At 37.5% G+C, this 20,974-nt stretch overlaps 2 protein-coding genes across 2 annotated transcripts in view; one reads left to right on the top strand and one right to left on the bottom strand.

Moving 5' to 3' along the window:
• The window catches only part of TRMT2A (tRNA methyltransferase 2 homolog A), a 12,841-nt gene extending 7,171 nt beyond the window's left edge, over window positions 1-5,670 (top strand). Inside the window, exon 11 of the mRNA XM_071763539.1 lies at window positions 42-5,670. Coding sequence (XP_071619640.1) covers window positions 42-321 — 280 coding nt within the window. The 3' untranslated portion in view covers window positions 322-5,670. The remainder of the gene's footprint in view (window positions 1-41) is intronic.
• On the bottom strand, window positions 2,043-20,974 carry DGCR8 (DGCR8 microprocessor complex subunit). Its single transcript, XM_071763538.1, has 14 exons — window positions 20,833-20,974; window positions 14,345-15,354; window positions 13,753-13,915; window positions 12,148-12,290; window positions 11,189-11,471; window positions 9,679-9,876; window positions 9,110-9,211; window positions 8,466-8,564; window positions 7,970-8,052; window positions 7,486-7,586; window positions 7,042-7,148; window positions 6,725-6,852; window positions 6,220-6,333; window positions 2,043-5,937 (listed from the first exon to the last, which is right to left on the bottom strand). Exons 2-14 carry the CDS (start codon window positions 15,065-15,067, stop codon window positions 5,854-5,856), a joined length of 2,328 nt encoding a protein of 775 aa, XP_071619639.1. The 5' UTR covers window positions 15,068-15,354; window positions 20,833-20,974; the 3' UTR covers window positions 2,043-5,853.

Below are 20,974 nucleotides of genomic sequence, written 5' to 3'. Positions count from 1 at the left end.
CTCAAATGTTAACACAGTTCTTCCTCCCCTTTCCTCTCAAGCCTTTGCCGGGCCCCTTCCAACAGAGTCAAAGGAGCCTCCTTCCGTCCCACAAAAGCAATGGCTGTGGATCTCTTCCCCCAGACCCGGCACTGTGAGCTACTGATTTTCTTTGAAAGGGTTGAATATGGTGATGGGAGCTCCACTGCAGCAGTGCCTGATGCTGCTCCAGTCCCAGCAGAAGGGTCGGGCTTGGATGGCACCAACCCCCTGAATGCTGATGCCAGCCCAGCAACTTCAGTACATGCAGATACTGCACTTGAGGAGAGGCAATCAACTTGACTGCTGAGAGACTTTCCAGAAACTACTTTTGCTTGTTAATGGATTCAGTAACATTGTTTCTGTAAGATACAGGTAATAAATCTCTGTACAACAGAGTAGTTGCAAGGCTTTCAAGTTATTTTACCGTGCTCATTTGAATTAAATTTCATTACGTACTATTAGGCCACCTCCTGCTTTTCTCCTCTTGCCCTCACAGGGAAATTGAGGTGTATGAAGGAGTATATAGAATGGTCTTACACTTTCAACAGCTGAAATGTAACCTTAAATACAGTATTACACAACTACTTGAAACCTGGGCTGACTTTTAATTCAACACCACCCCTTCCAGTGGCCCTGTAACACCCCACACTCCAGGTGTTAGTGAACAGCTGCTGTTTATCAACAACTCAGCAGCCAAGCAGCCTGCAGTCTGACTGAACACAGCATCTGATGCCCAAAGCAAGCAATCTTGTTATAGGAACCTGGATCAGCACTGACTTTTTTTCATCCCTGCTAGCCTGTCTAAACACTGCTGTGTCATTTGAATAAGCTAGTAGAGATTTAGCAACCTTAAACCTCCTGTAAATCATTCATTTGCTAATTCATTTCAGTAGAAAGCAGCAAATTCATGTTCTGGTAAAAATGTTACCATTTCCACAGCTGAAGCCAGTTTTATTCTGAGACTGTAGCACACTGAAATACAATAAAGGCTTCTGTACCTTCTTGCAATGTACAAGTGAAGCCAAGATGACTTCATTGAAGCCTGCCCTCACCAGTGGAAACACAAATAAACTGGGGACAGCATCTTGGCAGAAAGTACTAAGAAATTTTTCATTTTTGCTAGACAAGTTGCTTTATGATACTGAAGTAGCTTTAAATGGGACAACCTCAGCCTCATGGAAAATTCATTTATGAAAGAGTAGTACCTAATTCAATTATTAGTGAAGAGTGAGAGCAATAGGAATATTACCTTGGTTCAGTGTTTGACATTCCAACAGAATATACTTCAGTGTTTCTACTGAACCTTTGGCCCCAGAATCAAAAGGATCTTACTTCAGACACATTCCCAACTGCTTTACTTGGGAGCCCTGTTCAGCAAGAGAAAAAGACAGTTATTTAATGCAAAACCTTACCATGGAAAGCAGGTACTGCAGACACCCAGGTCATGACAGGGAACACGACTTAAGCACCTTGAACTGTACTTGCAAGGTATGTTACTGGGTGTGAAGACAAACCTGGTGGAGACTCCTGCCCTTGCACAAGTTGCTCTCCAGTCAGGATTCACACTGCCACTCAGAACCTGGCAATAATTTAACAGATTGTGAGACACACTACAGAATAGACAGTTAATACTGACTGTCAGAAGGAATAACCATTTTAAATTTACTGAGCATGATTCTAATTTACATTTAATATAGATTGAACAAAAAAATCTAATAATTGAGCACATGGACTTGCTGATCCCCCTGTGGCAACAGGTACCAGACCAAACAACTTTGGGTTACATCAGTCGTTCAAGTAAAAATGCAAATTGCAAATCAAGAAAGTTTAAATTTAATTTTAAGCTTATGTTTAACCATGTAAACATTATAAAAAAAAAAAAAAAGTGATAAAATAGGATTTCCATAAGGAATGAGCCTGTACTGATTTAATTTGTTTTAAGATACCTACAGGAATCAAGGAGAAGAAGTTTATTTTTCTAAATATATTTAAGCTATCATAATACTGATCACACTGGAACATTTTATAATATCAAACTTTATTGCTCAAAACTAATTGTCTGAAAAATACACATGTAGTACTCAAAGACCAAACACATAGGATTATATGATTGTGCAGAAAAAAAAGCAAGCAGAGGCTCAGTGAAAATGAGGCTTTATAGTTGTACCAATTTAGCACTGGCATCAAGCAGCTGCACCCAGTACAATTCATACAGCAATCATTGTTACCTACTTAGGCAGTAAGTTGTTGTTTCACTTTCCTTTCTCAGATACACATCAGAATACTGTAACTGATCATTTTATTTGGTTAACAACAGCATGGCTTCTTGCACTTCACATTTCTTCCAACAGTAAGTTAGCAGGCGAGCACTTCCTGAATTTGACTCCAGAACTGAATTCCAGAGAATTAATAAGATAAATCATGATGCTTAAAAATACTTGGATGTTACAAGTGTATTTGTATAAAGCCTAAAAGCATCACAGGAAAGTGGAAGTTTACAAACAACAGTTAAGTTTATGCATAATATTCTTTCCGAACTTCTGAGTACCCAACTACATCATTTTTGTTTAATAAATATGTAAGAAAAAGCTGGATGACTGGTGTTTAAATAGGTAGCATCTGACTATTAACTGGAAGTCACAGTAAGTTTTCCATCAGTACCATAAAGATTTGAATGCACACTAATTTAATCCTTAAAGTCAATATACCACACTTTTGTCAAGAAGCAAATAATATGCAAAGCAAAAACTGTCTTAATTCCCAAAGGATGGAACAGTTCTTAAAAATACACTCCATCCCTATAAAAATACCCATCCTCCTCTGGATACAGAAGGGATAAATAACAAATATCAGTGACAAAAGCAGCAGTTGTTTTATGCATTCATACAATCAAGATCTAAACCTTTACAGCCGATTACCTAGAAAACACACAAGTTACAAGACAAGTTTAGGATACATCTTGAATCACACTGTAAGTGTTCATGCAGAAGCTGAAGTTAATGCAATGATCTATCCTCTATCACAGCAGCTCGTGCTTATGTGCAAATGCAAGACTGTTACACTCCAAACAATAGTAAACATTAAAACACAAGAATACTTCACAATGACATAAACAGCAGTTAAGTTGTTTTTCCAGCAGTTATTGCGCTATTTTCTGGACATCTCTCCAGTTAAAGGCTGCAGCAAGGTCTAATACCATCTTTTTTTTTTGTTTGTTTTTGTTTAGAATGCATAATATAGTTCTAGGCTTTGGTTCACAATGAGATCTGTGGATGTTCTAATTAAGGGCAACGGTCACCTTGTGATTCGAATAGTGGCAGACTGAGGTAATACAGCAATCCTCTCAAAAATAATGAAAACAAATTTGTAAGTGAGGCATCTATGGATATTCTGCAGGTGACCTGCAAATGCATTGACATTCTGATTTCAGAAAAATAAAAAGATCTATACGGGTGATTTGTCTTTTTACAGTGCCATCCAAGTACGGATTCTTCTGCTGAAAACACTTAAGCTGAAGTAAAAACCTACCTAAAGAGTAATATATTTAGGCATAGAAGATATAAGCCCTGTTTTTATGAAAACAAAACAAAAAACAAAGAGAGACAAACAGTAATCACTGCTTGTCACTACTGCACCAATATTATATACCCTTCAAAACATGGTGATTTATTAAAGCTATACAAAAAAAAGCAGAGGCAGTGTTTTTTTTTTTTTTCTTTTTTTCTTTTTTTTTTTCTTGTTTTTAAGATAGGCCACTTCTTTAAATAATAGTTCATGTATAGTCTTCCAACTACCCGTATCCTGTTATAACAGGATTACAACTTGTGGAATGGAAAAGCTAAGTATAATAATAAAAAAGGGCAAATTCATAGTTGCAGAGACCTCTGAGCATGTCACTCAAACACAGAAACGGGTAAGACTCCAAGACTGTTCCTGTTTAATCTCAAACATAATAAGCAACATATTAGAGAGCTGAGATCTAAGTTACAATTCACATATTCCAAAATAACGGGCGATATTAAAAGGAGGTCTTACAATACTGATGCCAATATTGTTAAAATCCAGTAGGCACTAAATTAATTATACTGCAGCACTTATATGTAACATTGTAAAAAACCAAAACAAAACAAAAAAAAACCCCAAGCCACAACTCAAAAACCAAACCAACAACCAAAAAACAAAACGAAAACCCTTGAATCCCCAGATTTCTGTCCAGGTAAGTACCAGGTGTAGCAAAGAACTGACCCCTTTCACTCCTACCAGGGTAGGAGTGCTGAATCCAGCACTACACCTATTGGATCAATTACTGAAGCCCTACCACCAGTTTGGTTTTCACTCTCCTTTAAGAGCAAACTAAAGAACTGACAAAAATGGTTCTAAGAGAAGACTTACTGCAGTCACCCAGTAAAAAACTCCATATGAAAAACAAAACCCACAAAAGTAGTGCTTTCACTACAGACAAAACTATTTCTTCTGTGCTTAATTTTAATAAAGCCTCAGATGACATAGTGAGTACTGCTTCTTTTCCAAAATTGTATTTCATAATACTTGCATATTTGTGATTTTCTTATTTATCAGTATAACCCATTATGGTCTCATTCTACTCATTACTCTATGTCATATTCCAAATCTACATTCTAATTTCCATTGCAGAAGTTAATTCTTTTTCCTTTAAAAACTAAAAACTTATTTAAAAAGTAAAACAAAGAACTTCTTAAAAAGCCTAAATTGCTGCAGTTATTACAGATTTCTCAGGGTTGCATTGTGGGAATTTAAAAAATTTTTTTTTGCTTTTATGATGCAAATTAGTTAAGACGTAATTGATCAAGTCAGATGTATTCTGACTCCAAACAAATGAGAAATTGTTTTATTGCTGGGGAAAGGGAGTGGAAGGTCTTTAAACACCTCATTGGCAAACTATTTTTAGACTGTCAGACCATCATCAGCTGTGTTTTGGCTCCAAGCTTTGAGAACACAGTCTTTCAAATTACAGTTTTTATTTTAATAAAAAATATAGAACCATATTTTCCCCTTTCAACTGATCTGTAAACTAACTTAAGCTCTTTTCAATTAAAATAAAACCCAAAAATGTTGGATATCCAGCCTGTTGTTCTTAACACTACCAGGTATACTTGTTCTTTTCAAGTAATTAAAAAATCTGCATACTGTGATCTTGAATAATTGAGCCTGGCAGAAGACAAAAAATAAATCAGAACAAAAGAAACAGCATTACTGGCCTAATCCTATGGCATTAGGAACATTGCTCATCACTTTCATGTATTTGTCACCAAAGTGTCTTATCAGTGCATATTATTATGTGCTGAAATGCAATGAAACTTTTCACAAAAATAGTTCTAGGCATGTTCATACAAGAAGATGTACATATATTTCTTTTATATATACATATATATGAATGTGTATATATATATTTAATATCAGCTTCGACCTGTACATAGAAATTCTGTATTTCATCCTTAAAAAGCATCCATTTCAAACAACATGGATGGCTTCCCAGGAAAAAGTGCTTGACGGAGTTTATCCTGTGTGAACATGCCTGTCCTCTGTGCATTTGCCCAAGTAGAGATCTTTATAATCAATTATTTAAACGTACGTATCGCAGAGGTATTAAAAACAAACAAAAAAAAAAAACCAAGAAGAAAAGTAAGTAGGGAAAAGGAATATTGCCCTGATGATGCAAAAAGAACAATGCATAACTGAAGCAGCTTGGATTTAAAAAGTTATCTTGCATTCTGCAGCAAACAATTTTTAAATAATTGTTGAAACTCGAGTTCCTCCATTTGTGTTATTGCTCCCCACTTGTAAATCTTCTCATTACACATCAACAGTACACAGAGGTTCACTCCCAGGCTGAGCCGATGCCACTATTGTCATCTTGGGTTTCTTTCTTGTTTCCTCCTGAAAGAATGAAACAAAGCCCAAGAGAATATAACAATTAAAGACCATTTAAACATCTTGTACAATTACAAATCAGCAAAACTTATGAGTCAATCTTTGTGAAGGGTTAACTTGTTCTACTGTCAAAAATAAATCTACTGACGTAGATAAAATTAAGCTATAAGCCCATTTAAAACAGAGGATGAAAATTAGTAGCCCCCACCAAAAAATCAAGTTTGCAGAACTTCTAATGTTTGGTAAGTCTGACCCAATGGTTTTACAAGCAAAAGAGCATATACTCACTCTTTCTTGTGCCAATTTTTTCATTTCTTCCTGTAACTTGTTCAGGATGTGCAGATTTGGCTTGTTCTTTTTGGCATACTGCTGAAGTTCTATCACACTTTTATCAGAGGTTTCCTGTTAAACAGAATATAGTCAACAACAGGTGAGCTTTTTTTGATGAAAAAATAAAATACAAGAAGCAGAAGTTTTAATCTGTGATAAACATGAGTTGGTTATATATAATTTTTACCTGGAAGAGCCAAGATTAACAGAATTATAGTTAGTGTCATTGAAAGCACTCATGGTCTGGCAATAGTAAAGTATGAGAATCAATTAATAAGAATTGAGACTTGCTCATCAAATGTATACTGCATTTACCACGACCAGAAACAACACTATTAGGACAAAACAGATCCCATTAAAGCTTTGTTGTAACAAAGTTTTAAAAAAAAACCCCAAACCAGAAAAATACAAAAGTAAAAATACAATCACAAGGTAGTTAACAATGAAACAAAATCATGTTCACCTGTTTAACCAACTTGCTACTCTCTCTACCATACATACGCAAAAGAGAGCCCCAGTTTTTCACATGTGGATGCAGTAGCTGTAGGATTTTTTGAGAGGCTAATTGCTTCCCCACTCTTTTATTTTTGCCTGTAAAAACAATAATGAAAATGTGTCAATGCTGGCACATCACACAATTAAATGAACACCAGCATTTACTTGTGTAACTGAGATAGCAAAGAAGCCTGACAGCTTAACAAGCACCAACAAAATGGACAACAAACAAGAACAGGAAAAATGGAAGATATTATCAGAGGTGACACTAAATACTCTACTTACACCAGCCTCGCACCGTGTGCTTGCCACAGGTCATGACATATTCACTCTTCTGATTTTTACCAGGAATCACTTCAAACTTTATAGTTGTATCACCCATTCCATGGTTTCTTAAGCACAAACAAAATCAAGATCATACAGTAAGTAAACTTATAAAAAAAAAATTGTTACAGTTATCTTTGCAGCCATTGCACAGGCATTAGATATGTTAATAATAAATTAATACATGAAGTTCTTTTTTGAATTTAAGGAATGTACAGAGCTAAAGAGTTCAGTTCACACCATGTCTCTTACTGCCACAGTGAGTGCAGTAAATCTGGCCAGCCCACAAACATCCAAGTTACTGACAAACACTATGGGTACCAACAACCAAGCAAACAACCCCAAACGTGCCCCAGCCCCAACCACCTGTACACAGCAGTTTTTTTCCTTACTGTTCAGCCCTACCTTTTAAGGCACTCATGGAGAATCTGATATGGAGACAAGAGTCCAGCTTTACTGGTGAGTTCATATACCCGTGAGTCCTCAATACTGATATGGTTAAAATACTACAAGGGATTCAAAAAGGCTTATTGAGCTTTTGCACAAATAAGATCTTAATGTTTTTCTTAACCCTTATTTCTCTTTTGCAACATTCAACACATACTATCAGCTAGTTTAAAAAGCATGTTTAAAACCACAATGGAGATATTTACCAACATCGTTAAGACTGTCAAACCTAATCATCTATTTGCATCCCAGTAAAGATTGTTATCAGTTACAACAGAAAAAAAAAAGTTTTCATTGCCAGATATTTTGCTATAAAGAACTTGATATTTCCATCTGACTGAGAAAAAATACTATGAACTTTTATTACTATTTCTAACAGTAAAGGTGCAATGTTTTTAAAAACTGACTCCAATAATGACAGCCAGCAAGCAAGACTTAGTACCTCAAGTTCTTCACTGTCTTTGGGCTTCTCCTCAGAGGTTTGTTTAACAAAGTCGGGAATAAGGATTTCCAGTGTAGCTCGAGCTGCAGAAAATGATTAAACATCTTGATTACATTTATTTTAAACAATGATTGTAAACAAAAACAGCAGAATGAAGCACTCCTTAAACAAGCCTCACTTCTCCCCTACAAATATCCACTCATACTGGAGAACAACTTCACAGATAAGACACTCAGCATACATCAACAGTTTACACATAAGTTAACATTTGAAGTTTCTTCATGGTTTCTGGAGGCAGGACAGTGTTGAACCTAGGGTGGTCGGAGAAGTCTCTGCAAGAGTATTTATCACTTCCACCAAAAGGCATGACTGCACCTTCTTTAACTCTTAACAAAATCATTCCTACTTACTATTGCACATACACCATCTTCAAAGCAGAAATGAAAAAAAGTAAACAATTCAGCAGTTTTCCTTTTACAAAAGAAAAAAATATTACCAGCTTTATTCTTGGCAAGTTTTTTGCTGCTGGCAGTTCCTGCCCCATAAGTTACTCCATCAATAATCACTGAGGCTCCAAAAGGTTCACTTGGGTTCTCTAGAAATGAAGGAGGAAAGAAAAAGCAAGCTTTTAAGAACTCCAAATGTAAGATACTCATCATGAGCATGAAGTACCACCACTGTCAAGAATTGCTTTCTTCTTCATTTTAACTTCATTCCTCTCAAGATTCTGATTAATCACCAAAACAATGCAGGCCTTACAATCGCATTTTCTGGACATCAGTGAGAAGCAGATTAAGCAAATATTAATTGTGCAAAGCCAGCAAAACTGTAGCTGTCTGTATTTCACTTCCGTGTCCTTTCAGATGCAAATGACTTACTCAAATCCTTTTTCACTTAGGCACAGTTTTCCAGTGAAAACTCATGCTGTTATTTTAAAGATAAGGTTGTGCTTAATCTCAAGAGATTTCAGATACAGAAACTGTTCCCTAGCTAGAATTTGCCTCACAATAGACTTTTGAGCCATCCCCTAGGAAAAAATGTTTGTTTGGCTTTTTGTTTTTTGTTTTTTTTTTAAGATACCCAAGCATGAGATAAGCCCTTCAAAACACCATGCTGTTGTTTAAAACACTTAAGACTTACCACATTCAAAGAAATTGTAAACAGGGCGAACCTTTAGGACTCGTTGCATATATTCATGCAGTATGCAAACTTCAGATTTCCCATTGGGATTAATGACAAATTCTATCAAAAAAAAAGAAGGGAAGGTGAAGACACCTAAGTAGTTCTAGTCTTCAAAAGACAATTTATACTAGAAATAGGTGAATAAATAAATGACAAGTTACAAGGGTTAAGTGCCTGCTAAAATTAGATGCCTGATTTAGATCAGACTTGGATAACTATGACCCCAAAGTCCATTTTCTCTGAAAAAGTCTTCAAAGATCAGTCTGAGAAATTTCTATCAACAACTGGAAGTGCAGTAATTATGAGTGAAGTCTAATATTCTATGTTCAGTGTTTGCATTGAGGGACTAGGCACGAGGGTTTTCAGAAACAACCAACAGTAACAAGTAGCCGAATTCTAGAATGAAATTCCAGAACATAAAAGTAGACTTGTGTTTTTCTTCTTTTTTTTTTTTTTTTTTCAGTCAAGCTTAAAACTGTAATTAGTCTTGGATATAGAATATCAGAGCTAAAGGTAAACAAACTAACCTTTCTTTGTAGGTGCATCTTGCACAGACAAGGTAATGAGTTTCTGGTTGGCAGGCAGAATGGGTCGCTCAGATTCCGCCTGCTTCCGTTTCATCTCCCGATTGAATTGCCGCCTCTCAGCCCAGGTTCTGAATTTTTTTACAGTAACTTGTTCAAAGTCAAAACGTTTTTCAAGATAGCGTCTAAAATCTTCCAGATCTAAGAAACAGGAGCATGTTACTTCCTCTGCTTTACCACTGAGCAAACATTAAGTATACTATTTCCACTGTTTTATATGTTATGACTATTTTTTCTTTAGACTAAGAGCAAAAGTAGAGGCCCCAGTTCATGTGCTCAAGGATAAGATGCTAGTTTATACCAACAGAACATATTACAAGTTTTCTTGTTACTGGGTCAAATGCAAAAAAAAAAAAAAAAAAAAAAAAAAAAAAAATAAAATTGTGTAATCTGAAAAACAAAACATGAACATTTTAGTCTGTCACTGTAAGATTTTCCTAAACCATAACCTAGATAATACCCAGAACAATTTGTAACCAAACACTAGTAATTGTTCCACCTCCTCACCTATTCACTTTGTCATTATTTGAAGCAAATTATACAGTGAATAACAGTAGTTATACTATTAGCCTCAGTTTCCTGAAGCCAGAACTGACTATTGGTGCCTATTTATTAAACAATGTACCATAAAAGACTACATAATGATGCTTCATGAACTCCATGAGAATCTGCTGGCTTCTAAACACATTTAATTTCACATACTAAGTACTTAAAAACTGTCCTCCTTGAAGTCCAGCTTCTTTCTGGGGTATTTCTGCCTATATAGTCTGCAGATATAACCAGCAAAAATAAGAGTAGCATCCCAAGAAAAAAAACTAACAAAAGCAAGCCTCTGGCATTGTTTCATTCCACAAGGATTTCCAAATTCTATTCATGCTTATAGTTGACCACTCAGTTTGGTTTTGGTTTTTTTTCAGTAATACAAACCAGATCCTATTTAAAGAGAGAGATAGGCAAGTGAACTTCTTATATTAGTGCTTACTGGTTTCAGTTGTGCTGCTAAATATTGATGATATTTTGTTTCGTAATGTTCTGGCATTGTTTTCAGCCAATAGAGAGGCTGCACAGAAAAGCCCATCTAAAGAAGTCACACAAACACACTTGACAACAGCAATTCACACATACACACTGCCTTCATTGATTCTTAAACCGAGATACAGTCTACAGGACTAAACTTCCAAAAATTTAACATTTTTCTGTGTAAAGCCTTTGCACATGGACTCAAGTCTTCTGAAAAAGAGTCCACTGTATGTTTCCCTTCCCATTCAAACCAAAATTGGTATTTATTACTGGATCTCCTTCTCCGAATCTCTGCGTACAAAGGAGCACAGAAAGACAGATGACCACTTGACCCCAGGCAAGATATTATTCAGTTGCCAAGTATGGGATGACGCAGACATATCCCAAATGCTGTTAACCTCAGCCAAGAGAAGACTCCACTTCCCATACATACCTACAGATTCATCTTTACATACTTCAACTTTGGCCTTAACTTGTCCTAAGGCTCCTTGTGCTGCATCTCCCCCTGAGGTGTCTTTGTCATCTAAAGGCCCAGAATCAGCAGCAGTAGAGTCTGGTTCTTCTGTTTGGCAGTCCAGTTCTGAAGATTTATCTAGGTGCTTTACAGGTGATACTTCCCCATTTGGGGTTATGTCATTGTTTTGTTCCCTTTCCTCATTTTCCTTCATTTTTTTGTAATGAAAGCAGGGAATGCTACTAAGGGGAGGATCATGTTTCTGCAAATATGAAATAATACAGAAGGTTTAAGGTCGCCAAAAGCAAAACTCAAAACCAAAAGATGTAATCAAGAAGGAAGTAACTTTTACTTAATCTAGGCTCAGGCTTCTCTTGGGTCATCAATCTTACACTGAAGATCTGAGTATTTCCACTCCTATAGTATCTGTGTAGCACTGATACTAACCTTCACAGTGCACTGTCTGGTTTAGATCCAAATTACAATCTGCAATATAACAGACTTTCATAAAATCCATTGAGCTCTCTTGGGGTTTAAGCTCATGACATCAAATTCACTTTCTGCAGATTTCTTGGGTTCATGAACATCACATGCTTACTTCTATAAATGTGGACCATAAGGCTCAGCTCAGAGTAGTTTACAGCTACAAATAAATGATCTAAATATACTTCAGAGCAGAAAAACTCTAACATTTTGCAGCCATATGCTAGAACAATGAAGTCACCAAGCAAAACCATCTCATTCAGCTATCCAAATTAATTGCAAAATTGGAGAAACAAAGCACTGTAAGAAAAACCCTATCGTATTTTCAGCAAGAGTTTATTTTTCAAGTAATTTAATTAACACTGTAAAGCAGCCTGGTAAAGTAGAAAAATATTTAATGAATTGCAGCAACATCTCTAATTTTTAAATTTCATTAAGTAACTGATGGCTCTTACCCTAATGCTTCCTGTTCCCAAGAAATAAGGTCTAGACCAGGTAACAACTCTAGATTCTCTGTGCAGATATACAGGAATGCCCGAGTTATGGAATGTCATGATCCATCCATCTGGCAAAGGTTCTGTAGGAGGGCGGCCACGACCTTTAAAGCAAAGAATGGCTTTAAACTTGGATTGACCACTTAGAAGAACAGAAAAAGAATCAAAGTTCTAATTTTTCTTTTTCTTTCTCAAAGGGTAAAAAAACATGAAACAAGACTAAAAAAAATTGTAGAAGGATTTTGTTTTGCTTTCGTAAAAAGTTTTATGCTTCTGACCCATATTAAATCCTGCAAAATTACAGAGTCCATTAACTTTTCAACTGAAATGTAGTAGTAGCACTAAGTTTTATACACTGATTTGTTCATTTCACCAGTGAATTTTCTCCTTAGTTCTTATGTACTAGCTTATATCATCACAAGCACTACTATATTTAATGGAAACGTCTTACTTGCTGTTGAAACAGTTGTGTTTTCCATTAAGAATTTTTATATTTGACACATGGGATAAATTTGCTTTGAGATTTCACTCAATCCACAGACCCAAACACCCAGCAATGAGTTAGCTTGTAAGCTAAGGCTTTCCTGTTGTAGTTTTCATAAGACACTGTAGGCTTCATAAGAATACAAACCCGAATCAAGTCTACAATTGTTTATACTTAAATAGCAATCAAGAATACTATTTCTTACAACAACAACAAACCCTAAACCTGATATTAAAGTACAATAAGCCAATATGAGGAATTGCACAGAAAAATAAACAATCTTGTAGTAAAATGCTTATGCTCACAGTCAAGTTAATAATACATGGCCTCACTCCTTTCTATTCCAGAAATCAGAGAATGGTCTCACTCCTCTCTACATCAGAAATCAGAGACCTGACTCATCTTAGCTGGGAGCTCCTGGCAATCCTGCGTTAGTATAAAATTTCAGAAAGAAAAACTGTTTGGTTTCTTATTTCAGAACATAGCAAAGATGTAAAATACTCCTCTAGAGCAGGTTGAAATTTTAAATCTGACTATTTTCACTTACAGTATTCTGGATTGGTTCACATTCTCAGCTCTTCTTGACTGGGAGTTTGTAACATTGACATCATAAAACCTGACAAATGTAAGCTACTTCCATGATTTTTTTAACATAGTATTGCATGTATAAAGACTTCACATTGAGCAATTTCTACAACATAAGTTATATAACTAAAGTAGGAGGAAGTCCACAGTGTTCACTAAGTCTTCAACTGTTACACAGTACTGAGGACAAAATAGCAGATTACCTGTGTTCACCTCCCCCACCACTGAGACCTCCATGGTTTTTCACAAACCCATACACTAAAATGCATTCTCATTACGTACAATCGATGAGGATCAAAGCACTCCCAAAAATCAACTTCCTTGTTCAGTGACATAAAAAATCATGTTCTATAGTAAGAAGCCTTCAAACAATAAAATTCTGTAACATACTATTTCACAAGAAGTGATATCCTGAGCTTTGCTTGCTGGTAACCTTTTGTTCTACAGACATAAGCCACACACATAAAAAATAGGTATATAATGAAACATTAACTTACTTTTAAGTACAGTTTTAATTTTGGTCATCATTGGCTGCACACTTGTTTCTCCATCAGACTGGTGATCACTTTCACCACCATACTTCTCATTGTCTAGTCTCCTTGTTTTGGGTGCTCGAAGACCCTCTTCCAGCAGAGCATCAACATCATTATCAAAGTCATCCTGAAAGAGACTTCATCAGACACTGACCTCCCTTTCCCCTCACAAAGTATACATTTTTTGTATATACTTCGATACAGAGAGAAACAAGAAATTTCCAATGATCCCAGTAAACAAACTGAAAGATAAGAAAATAAATATTTGTGAGAACTGGTGTTTTCCATTACCAAGTAAACTGCAATTGTGTAAGAAGCCTTTTTAAACGTTATTTTTAAGCAAAGACTATGAAAGCTGCCACAGAACCCAGAAGTCTGACCAAGATAACTCACACAAGTTTTCAGCCAAAGTTCTATCTCTGAAAATTCTGCATTTTTGACTTGAGTACCACACATTTCTAGAAGAGACCGCCTGTCTCTTCTGTGACATTGCCTTAATTATTTCTCTAGGCGCTCGGAAACCTCTTACCCAGCAAAAACCTGTGGATTCACTTACCTCATACGAGTAATTCAAGGTTTCTTCATCCACTTTATCTCTTTGAACGATAGCTTTAGATGTGAACCCGCCTCCTTCTTCATCTATTTCCATCATATTGTCGGTAAAATCTTCTAGCTCATCCAGAACTGCATATTCCACTCTCTTTTCCTGATCAATATCATTTTCATCATCCTTCTTGTCATCATTTTCACCTCCTATTCCTACAGCTTTACCATTACTACCACCAAAAGGACAAACATGCAAATCTCCATTGACATTATTAACACCAAAATCTGTATCTGCCTTATAATCCTGCTCAATTCCAGTGTACAGAACTTTCCTATCTTTGCTTTTGCAGCTCTCTGTAAAGCTAACACTAATCTTTACATCCTTAAGTAACTTAAGATCTGGGGTGAACTTTCGAACTGAAGGTGCATGACGAGCAGTTCTTGGGCTTTGGTCACTACTGTTAGGGTCTATTATGAGACGACTTTTGTAGCAGGTAGATCCCTTTGTGAGAAGCTGTGTTCTGCAGATACTGTGCGTGTCCCCAGCAGGGGTATCTGACTGTCCATCACCACCAGAGCCAACGTCCATTACCTCTGCGTCACTGGACGTTTGCAGGGGAGGTGGTGGAGGCTGTTCGTTAGGCGGCAGAGGTGGGGGACAAGTGTGATTCTCCACATTCATTTCTCTTGCAGGTTCTTTAGGGAGGGGTGGTGCGTTTTCGTATTTCTCCATTTTTTAAAACTACTGGGTTTTTTTTAAAAAGAAACACAACGCTTCAGGAAATGTTTATCTCTATATTCCTAACGTGCATTAGTCCGTCAAGATTGGTTTATCGTGCTCTATTCAATATGCAACACTGATGATTCAGTTAAGCTGACTACATTGTTCTTTTCATTAATGTAGACAGCTTTCAGAATCACTGTCTCAATTATTGGAAATCACAATGCATTCAGCTTAAATAGCTGAGGACTAAGACTGCATCTTCATTGGGCAAGCAGGTCTCCCTTTCTTCTCTCAACCTACAGGAAGAAGAAGAAGAAAAGATCTTTGTCACAGAAAAAAAAAAACCAAAAAACAGAAGTAGCATCCCAGGCAAAAATAAAAAAACGTAACTCCTTCCAGAATAAATTTCAAGCAGAAGAATGACATTTTTACAGTGAAAAATGCACAGTATCTTGATACCATTTTGAATGAAATTAGATTGTTTTTACAGCTTGATCTGTGTACCAGCACATGAATTTGTTCACACATAGTAGCCTGGATAGTTTCTTTACTATTTCCACCTGCTTAGCAGGCAGGACATTAAACACAGCATTTGAAGGGACCAGACTAAAAACTGTGTATTTGGGGGGATTCACCTGTGATTTGAGCCATACTTACCCACACAGCAGAAAGGATAATTAGTTTACAGTTTAAGACAATCTGCAAAACCAGCAAGATTTTAACAACTATGGTCTTACAAGACACACAGCTTTTTGAAAGGTTCTTGTTAGGTGTTTTTGAAATCTCACTGGGAGTTTTAAAAGGAAATAAATTCATAAAAAACTCACACAAATGACTCCTTAGATAACTAGATATTAGACATTTGGTCTTATATTCCATATTATTATGGACTATATATTTGTTACGTCCAAGGAATTTGGGTCTAGGTACACATTAGCACTCAAATTAGTTTCAGAAGGCATATAGAAGTCAATGTTTCAGGTAACTTAACCTAGCAAAAAGAATAATCTGCTCTGGGAATTTTTACTGATGGGGGTGGGTGTGGGTTGGTCTGTTTGGTTTTTACATCATGTGGGTTTTTCCCACCATGTCCACAACGGCTTCTTCAGTTACACTTTTGTCATCTGTGCAAGACTACAAGGACTGGTGAAATGAAGTGCAATTTCTTACCTGCTAATTTAGTTTCTCCAAGACCCTTCATGCCACCCCAAACTGGGCTTAAAACTTTCTACCAGCAATAAATAATTTAAGCTGTGTTATTCTGACCAAGACAGCCAGCTAGATGAATCTGCTCTGTTCAAAGAATTCCCAAGTAGGAGGTAAAGCCTACCCAAGTATTCTAGAAGAGAGAAACTCTTGAGTCCTTACCATTGCTATGTAACATTTAAAGGCAAGAGGGCAGAACATCTGGGTTGTCCTGAGGGACTTGGAGAAGCCAAATACAATTCTCTAAAGTATCTCTATGCCAGCCCAGACAGAACAAACCAACAGCAATATCCAAACACCAACTGAGGCAAGGCAGGAAGCTGGGAATCAAGAGTTACAATTAAACTTCAACAGCACACAGAAGCTACGTACCTGGAAGCTGGAAGGAAAAAAATACAGCAAACTCTTATTTTACTAATATGGCAATGAAGAGTTTTTGCTGGGGAAGCAGAATAGTTCATTTTTTTGTTTGTTTGTTTTGTTTTGTTTTATTTTAATATACTATGACTCATTCAAGATGCTGAGCTTGACATGCATTGCAGAATTACTGAGGAAAATAACTCCATTTTGATAAAAGCTCTAAAATGGTCCCATCTTCTCTGATACAAATAGAGGATCTTCCAGAATGAGAACCAGCTCACTCAGCAGTAAGACAAGCAGTTCTATGTATGTAAATCCATTCCACCCTAACACGATGATCTTACAATCAGCTGAGCAGTGATCAGTTCCTTCTTCTTTCAACAGGTTCTGAAGCACTTAATTCTATAACAGAACACCTTTAAAAATTTGTCTAATAACCTTTTCCCTTTCTCATCTTCAGATTTTAAAAAACTGTGATATTTTTGGGAAAAAAAGTGAATGATAAATTATTAAGCTCTTCAAAATACATCACTTTTGCCTTCATTGTTAACTCACAACAAAAGAATCAAAAGTCATAGTACAAGTTCAGTAATTTCTGGAAACTAAATACCTAAGCAATCCAATTACCTTGGAGTCTTCTAAAGACTCTTGAAAAAGCAAACAGGAGTAATTTACACAGAAATGAAATATTCAAATGGATATTATAGAATATGAAAGTGTGTTACTATGCCATATAATTATAGAGCTACATGGTCCAAATATTTTTGACATGACTGTGAATTCAGTTTCCACATCCCTGATAAAACACTTCAGCACAGGAGCAGGATGTGTAACACCACTGATGTCAAAACACAAGTAATTAATCTTTACCTGCCTAGCTTTGGCAGTTTGCTGATAGTACACTTCTGCTTTTTGCTGAAAAGCTGTCATCTTATTATATTCAAATACTGTTAACAATGCAATTCTTGTTGTCTTCCCCTTCTTGTGGGCCTTGAAATACTGAATAGCATTTTACATCATTGCCAGGGATTGTCTACTGCTCAGTACACATCCTATGGCCAGAAAAAGTACTGAAACAAGATGAGTTTGAAGTAGCTTTTGCATCTGTGGCCAAAGACCTGCTCCATCCCTAGGGTAAGGTAACAGAACCTAGCAGAGCTCTACAGTTACAGTGGGCTACAATACCTTCCAATAAGCTACAAAAAGCCAGGGAGAAGCAGGGTAATACAGGTCCAATTCCCATCTTCTTTCCTGCCAACTGATGCTACAATATGCCCTTTATACCAGGGGCTGGAAAAAAACAATCCACAACAAAACCACTGAAGATTTTCCCTAAGATATCAGGTATTTTAGAAGCCAGACAGAAGGGATGAAACCTGAACAAATGAGTTAGATGAGCCTGTAGGTTAAAACCAGGCAAATAGACTCTAGATCAAGGAAATGTAAAAACCACATATAAAAACAGACTTAGCAGTCTAGGTTATGCAATGTTAGAATACAACATAAGTTAGTCTGCCTACTGTCATCCTTAATTAATTTGCCCTGAAGAACAGAGTTTATTGTCCAAGGCTTCACCAAGTTTCATCACTGGATTCCATAAGGACTTCTTTAAAAAATATGGAACACCATTGACAGCTGCAACAGACAGTACAAAACACTGAAGGAATTCTGGATGAACTGCTGGAAATAAAAATGTACAGCTCATGCTCTCCAGATCACCAATACATGGATATTTCACATTTTTAACTGCTTGCTCTCATTTTGAAAAGGTTTGGTGTCACAAAGTAAGCTCAAAGAAACAGATACATGGTGGACATTTAAATGTAATGTAGCAAACTGCCCAAGTCCCATCAAAAGCAGTATCTTGGCAAAGCTGTCTTACAGATGTCCTTTGAAAACAGAAAGGAAAAAACCAACCACTTCTTTGTTTTGTAAGCACTGCCTATTCCTGCAATCAGAACAGACAGGTTGGAGGGTGGGGAGGAGTACACAGAGAAAAGGGTCTCTCTTTTCAAGACAACAGGAAAACAGAATCTTAAAATTTGTAACCAGCACTGCCCAAGACCCAAAGAGGAACTCCCATCACTGTATAGCAAAGCAGCAATCTTACAAGTGAGTTCCAAAAGGAAGATATTTTCTTAATACCTGTAGCTGCAATCAGTAACAAGGAACAGCACACCACAGAGTCTCTCACCAAAACCTGCTTTTAAAATTAAACCAGATTCCCTGTCAGAAACTGCTAACTTCACATTCAATGGACCCCAAAAGGAAGAGTGGCTCATAGCAAGTTCTCCTCACATGCTTTCCAAATCCTCTTTCCCCAGCTCCTAATAGCAAATCTGTAGAGCATACTTAAAGATCCACTCAGCTTTAAACCTTACCAAAGTGATTACTCACTCACAATCATCTACCTTCTCTTCATTATACATGTTGTATCTTGTTGATACATGCAGTCCTAAAATTAAGCTAACCCTATTTATAATCAGCTGTTATAAAAACCCCAGAAAACCAAACCCAAGGAGACTGAACTTATTTTGTTTAAACCAGAACAGGAAGTCTCAAAAGAAAAACATTCAGTAAGCTAACTACTACATCCAAGAACATGTTTCACTCTCTATTACCATCCTTAGAATTGAAAAACTTTTAAGGAAGCAGCCACTTTGTGTAAGCCATCAAGGCACTCAAGGAAAAAAAAAAAAAAAAAAAAAAAAAGAAAAAAAAAAGGCAGGGCAATTATAACGTTATCAGTGGCAAGCAGAATACATAATTTTTGGAAAGGCACACTCAGAAACAGCAAAGCCATTACTGCTTTTATAACTTGACCAGTTTTCTAGCCTGATTAGTTTCAATTAACTGTGTAAATCAGGAAACATTTTTTTAAAATATCTACAAATCGAAGCCTAGGAAGAAGAAAAAATATTCTTACGTTCATAACACAAATAGCTCTTTACTTGTAAAGGAAGACATAAGGAACCAAATTCCCTTCCCTTATTACTATTTAAAAAGGTAAAATATATCTGGTAATCAAAAGGAGCTGCCCAAAAGAATTAGTGACCTAACTCCCCACAAAGCATGAAAACAGGAACTCTTAAGTTTTAGTTACTGAAACAGAAGGAACATGTATCTCTTACAAAAGAAAAATTAAAATATTTGACTCAAACGTCTGCAGCTCACAACCTAAGGAAGTAAAGAAACTGAATGAGTTCACTCATCAAACACTCAATTCCAGTTTATGAGGTAGTGATGCCTGGATGTTAGAGGGGCCATCCTCTCAGCCTGCAAACAGACTTTATGGCTCAACTTGAAGAAAAGAGGTGCAAAAGGAAGACACACTTTCACAGCCAAAAAAGGTTTAGAAAGTTAAGAGACTAAACCTTTTAGGGACTCAATGAGATAACGCAGAGGAAGATGTAAGTGTGTACTTCACTATTAGCAGAAGGAACTCATGAAGAAGAAACCCAGATGTTACAGGCAGACACACCGGTTTGTTATCTTCACCAGAACTTAAAAAAGTGAACGGGCGCCCGCACACAGGTTGGTGAAGGGCTGCTTTCCTCCTAACTTTGCACAGGAGGAAAGACAGGCTCATCCTCCCCTGTATGGACGGATGTGTCCAGCGGAAATTCTCTCTCGCTCTCCCTTTCCTTTAAGACACACTCACGCGTACTACGAGCCACGCTGCAGTGTAAAACTCACGGCAGAGTTGATATTCCCCACCACTACTGACAAGGAGGTGTGCGAGGGCAGACATGGCGTTTCCTCTCCTTCTACTACCCTGAACGCAATTCCACGGCGGGAGGGAGTAGAGAGGTAGCTGGGGGCGGGCAAGAGACAAACAAACAAACAAAACAAAAATTCCAACCTTTCTTCCCGCAAAACAAAAACCTTAAGCAAACCAAAACACCATCTCTCAGGGAAGGGCGCTCCGGGCCGGGGGAAGCGCCTCACAACACCCGCCGGGGAGGACGGCCCCCTGCCCGCTCGAGCGGCTGGATGTGGCTGCATTCACCGCCGCTGCTCGGCGAACGGCTCCTGACGGCTCCCTACCCACGGCGCCGGCCCAGAGGCGGAGGGACGCGGGATCCGGTTGGCCCCGCAGGCACCGCGGCCTATGGGGACGGAGGGGTTACTGCCCGCGCGGCGGCGATTGGGCCACACAGGCCCACTCGTGCACGCCCTCCCCGTCGCCCCGCGCCGCCAGCACCCACCTGCGCCATCCCCGGTGTCCCTGTCGCACCTTCGCGAGAGTAGGAAGGGGGAGGGAAAGGATGAGGACGAACTCCGCCGCTTCAGTAAAACCGTCCCCCACACCGCGCCGCTGCCGCCATCTTTAAACGCCTGCTCCGAGCC

The sequence above is a fragment of the Heliangelus exortis genome, chromosome 19 (genome assembly GCF_036169615.1).
Source record: "Heliangelus exortis chromosome 19, bHelExo1.hap1, whole genome shotgun sequence".
Taxonomy (NCBI): domain Eukaryota; kingdom Metazoa; phylum Chordata; class Aves; order Apodiformes; family Trochilidae; genus Heliangelus; species Heliangelus exortis.
Note: the sequence above shows the minus strand (reverse complement) of the source record. Positions and strands in the feature narration are given on the sequence as shown.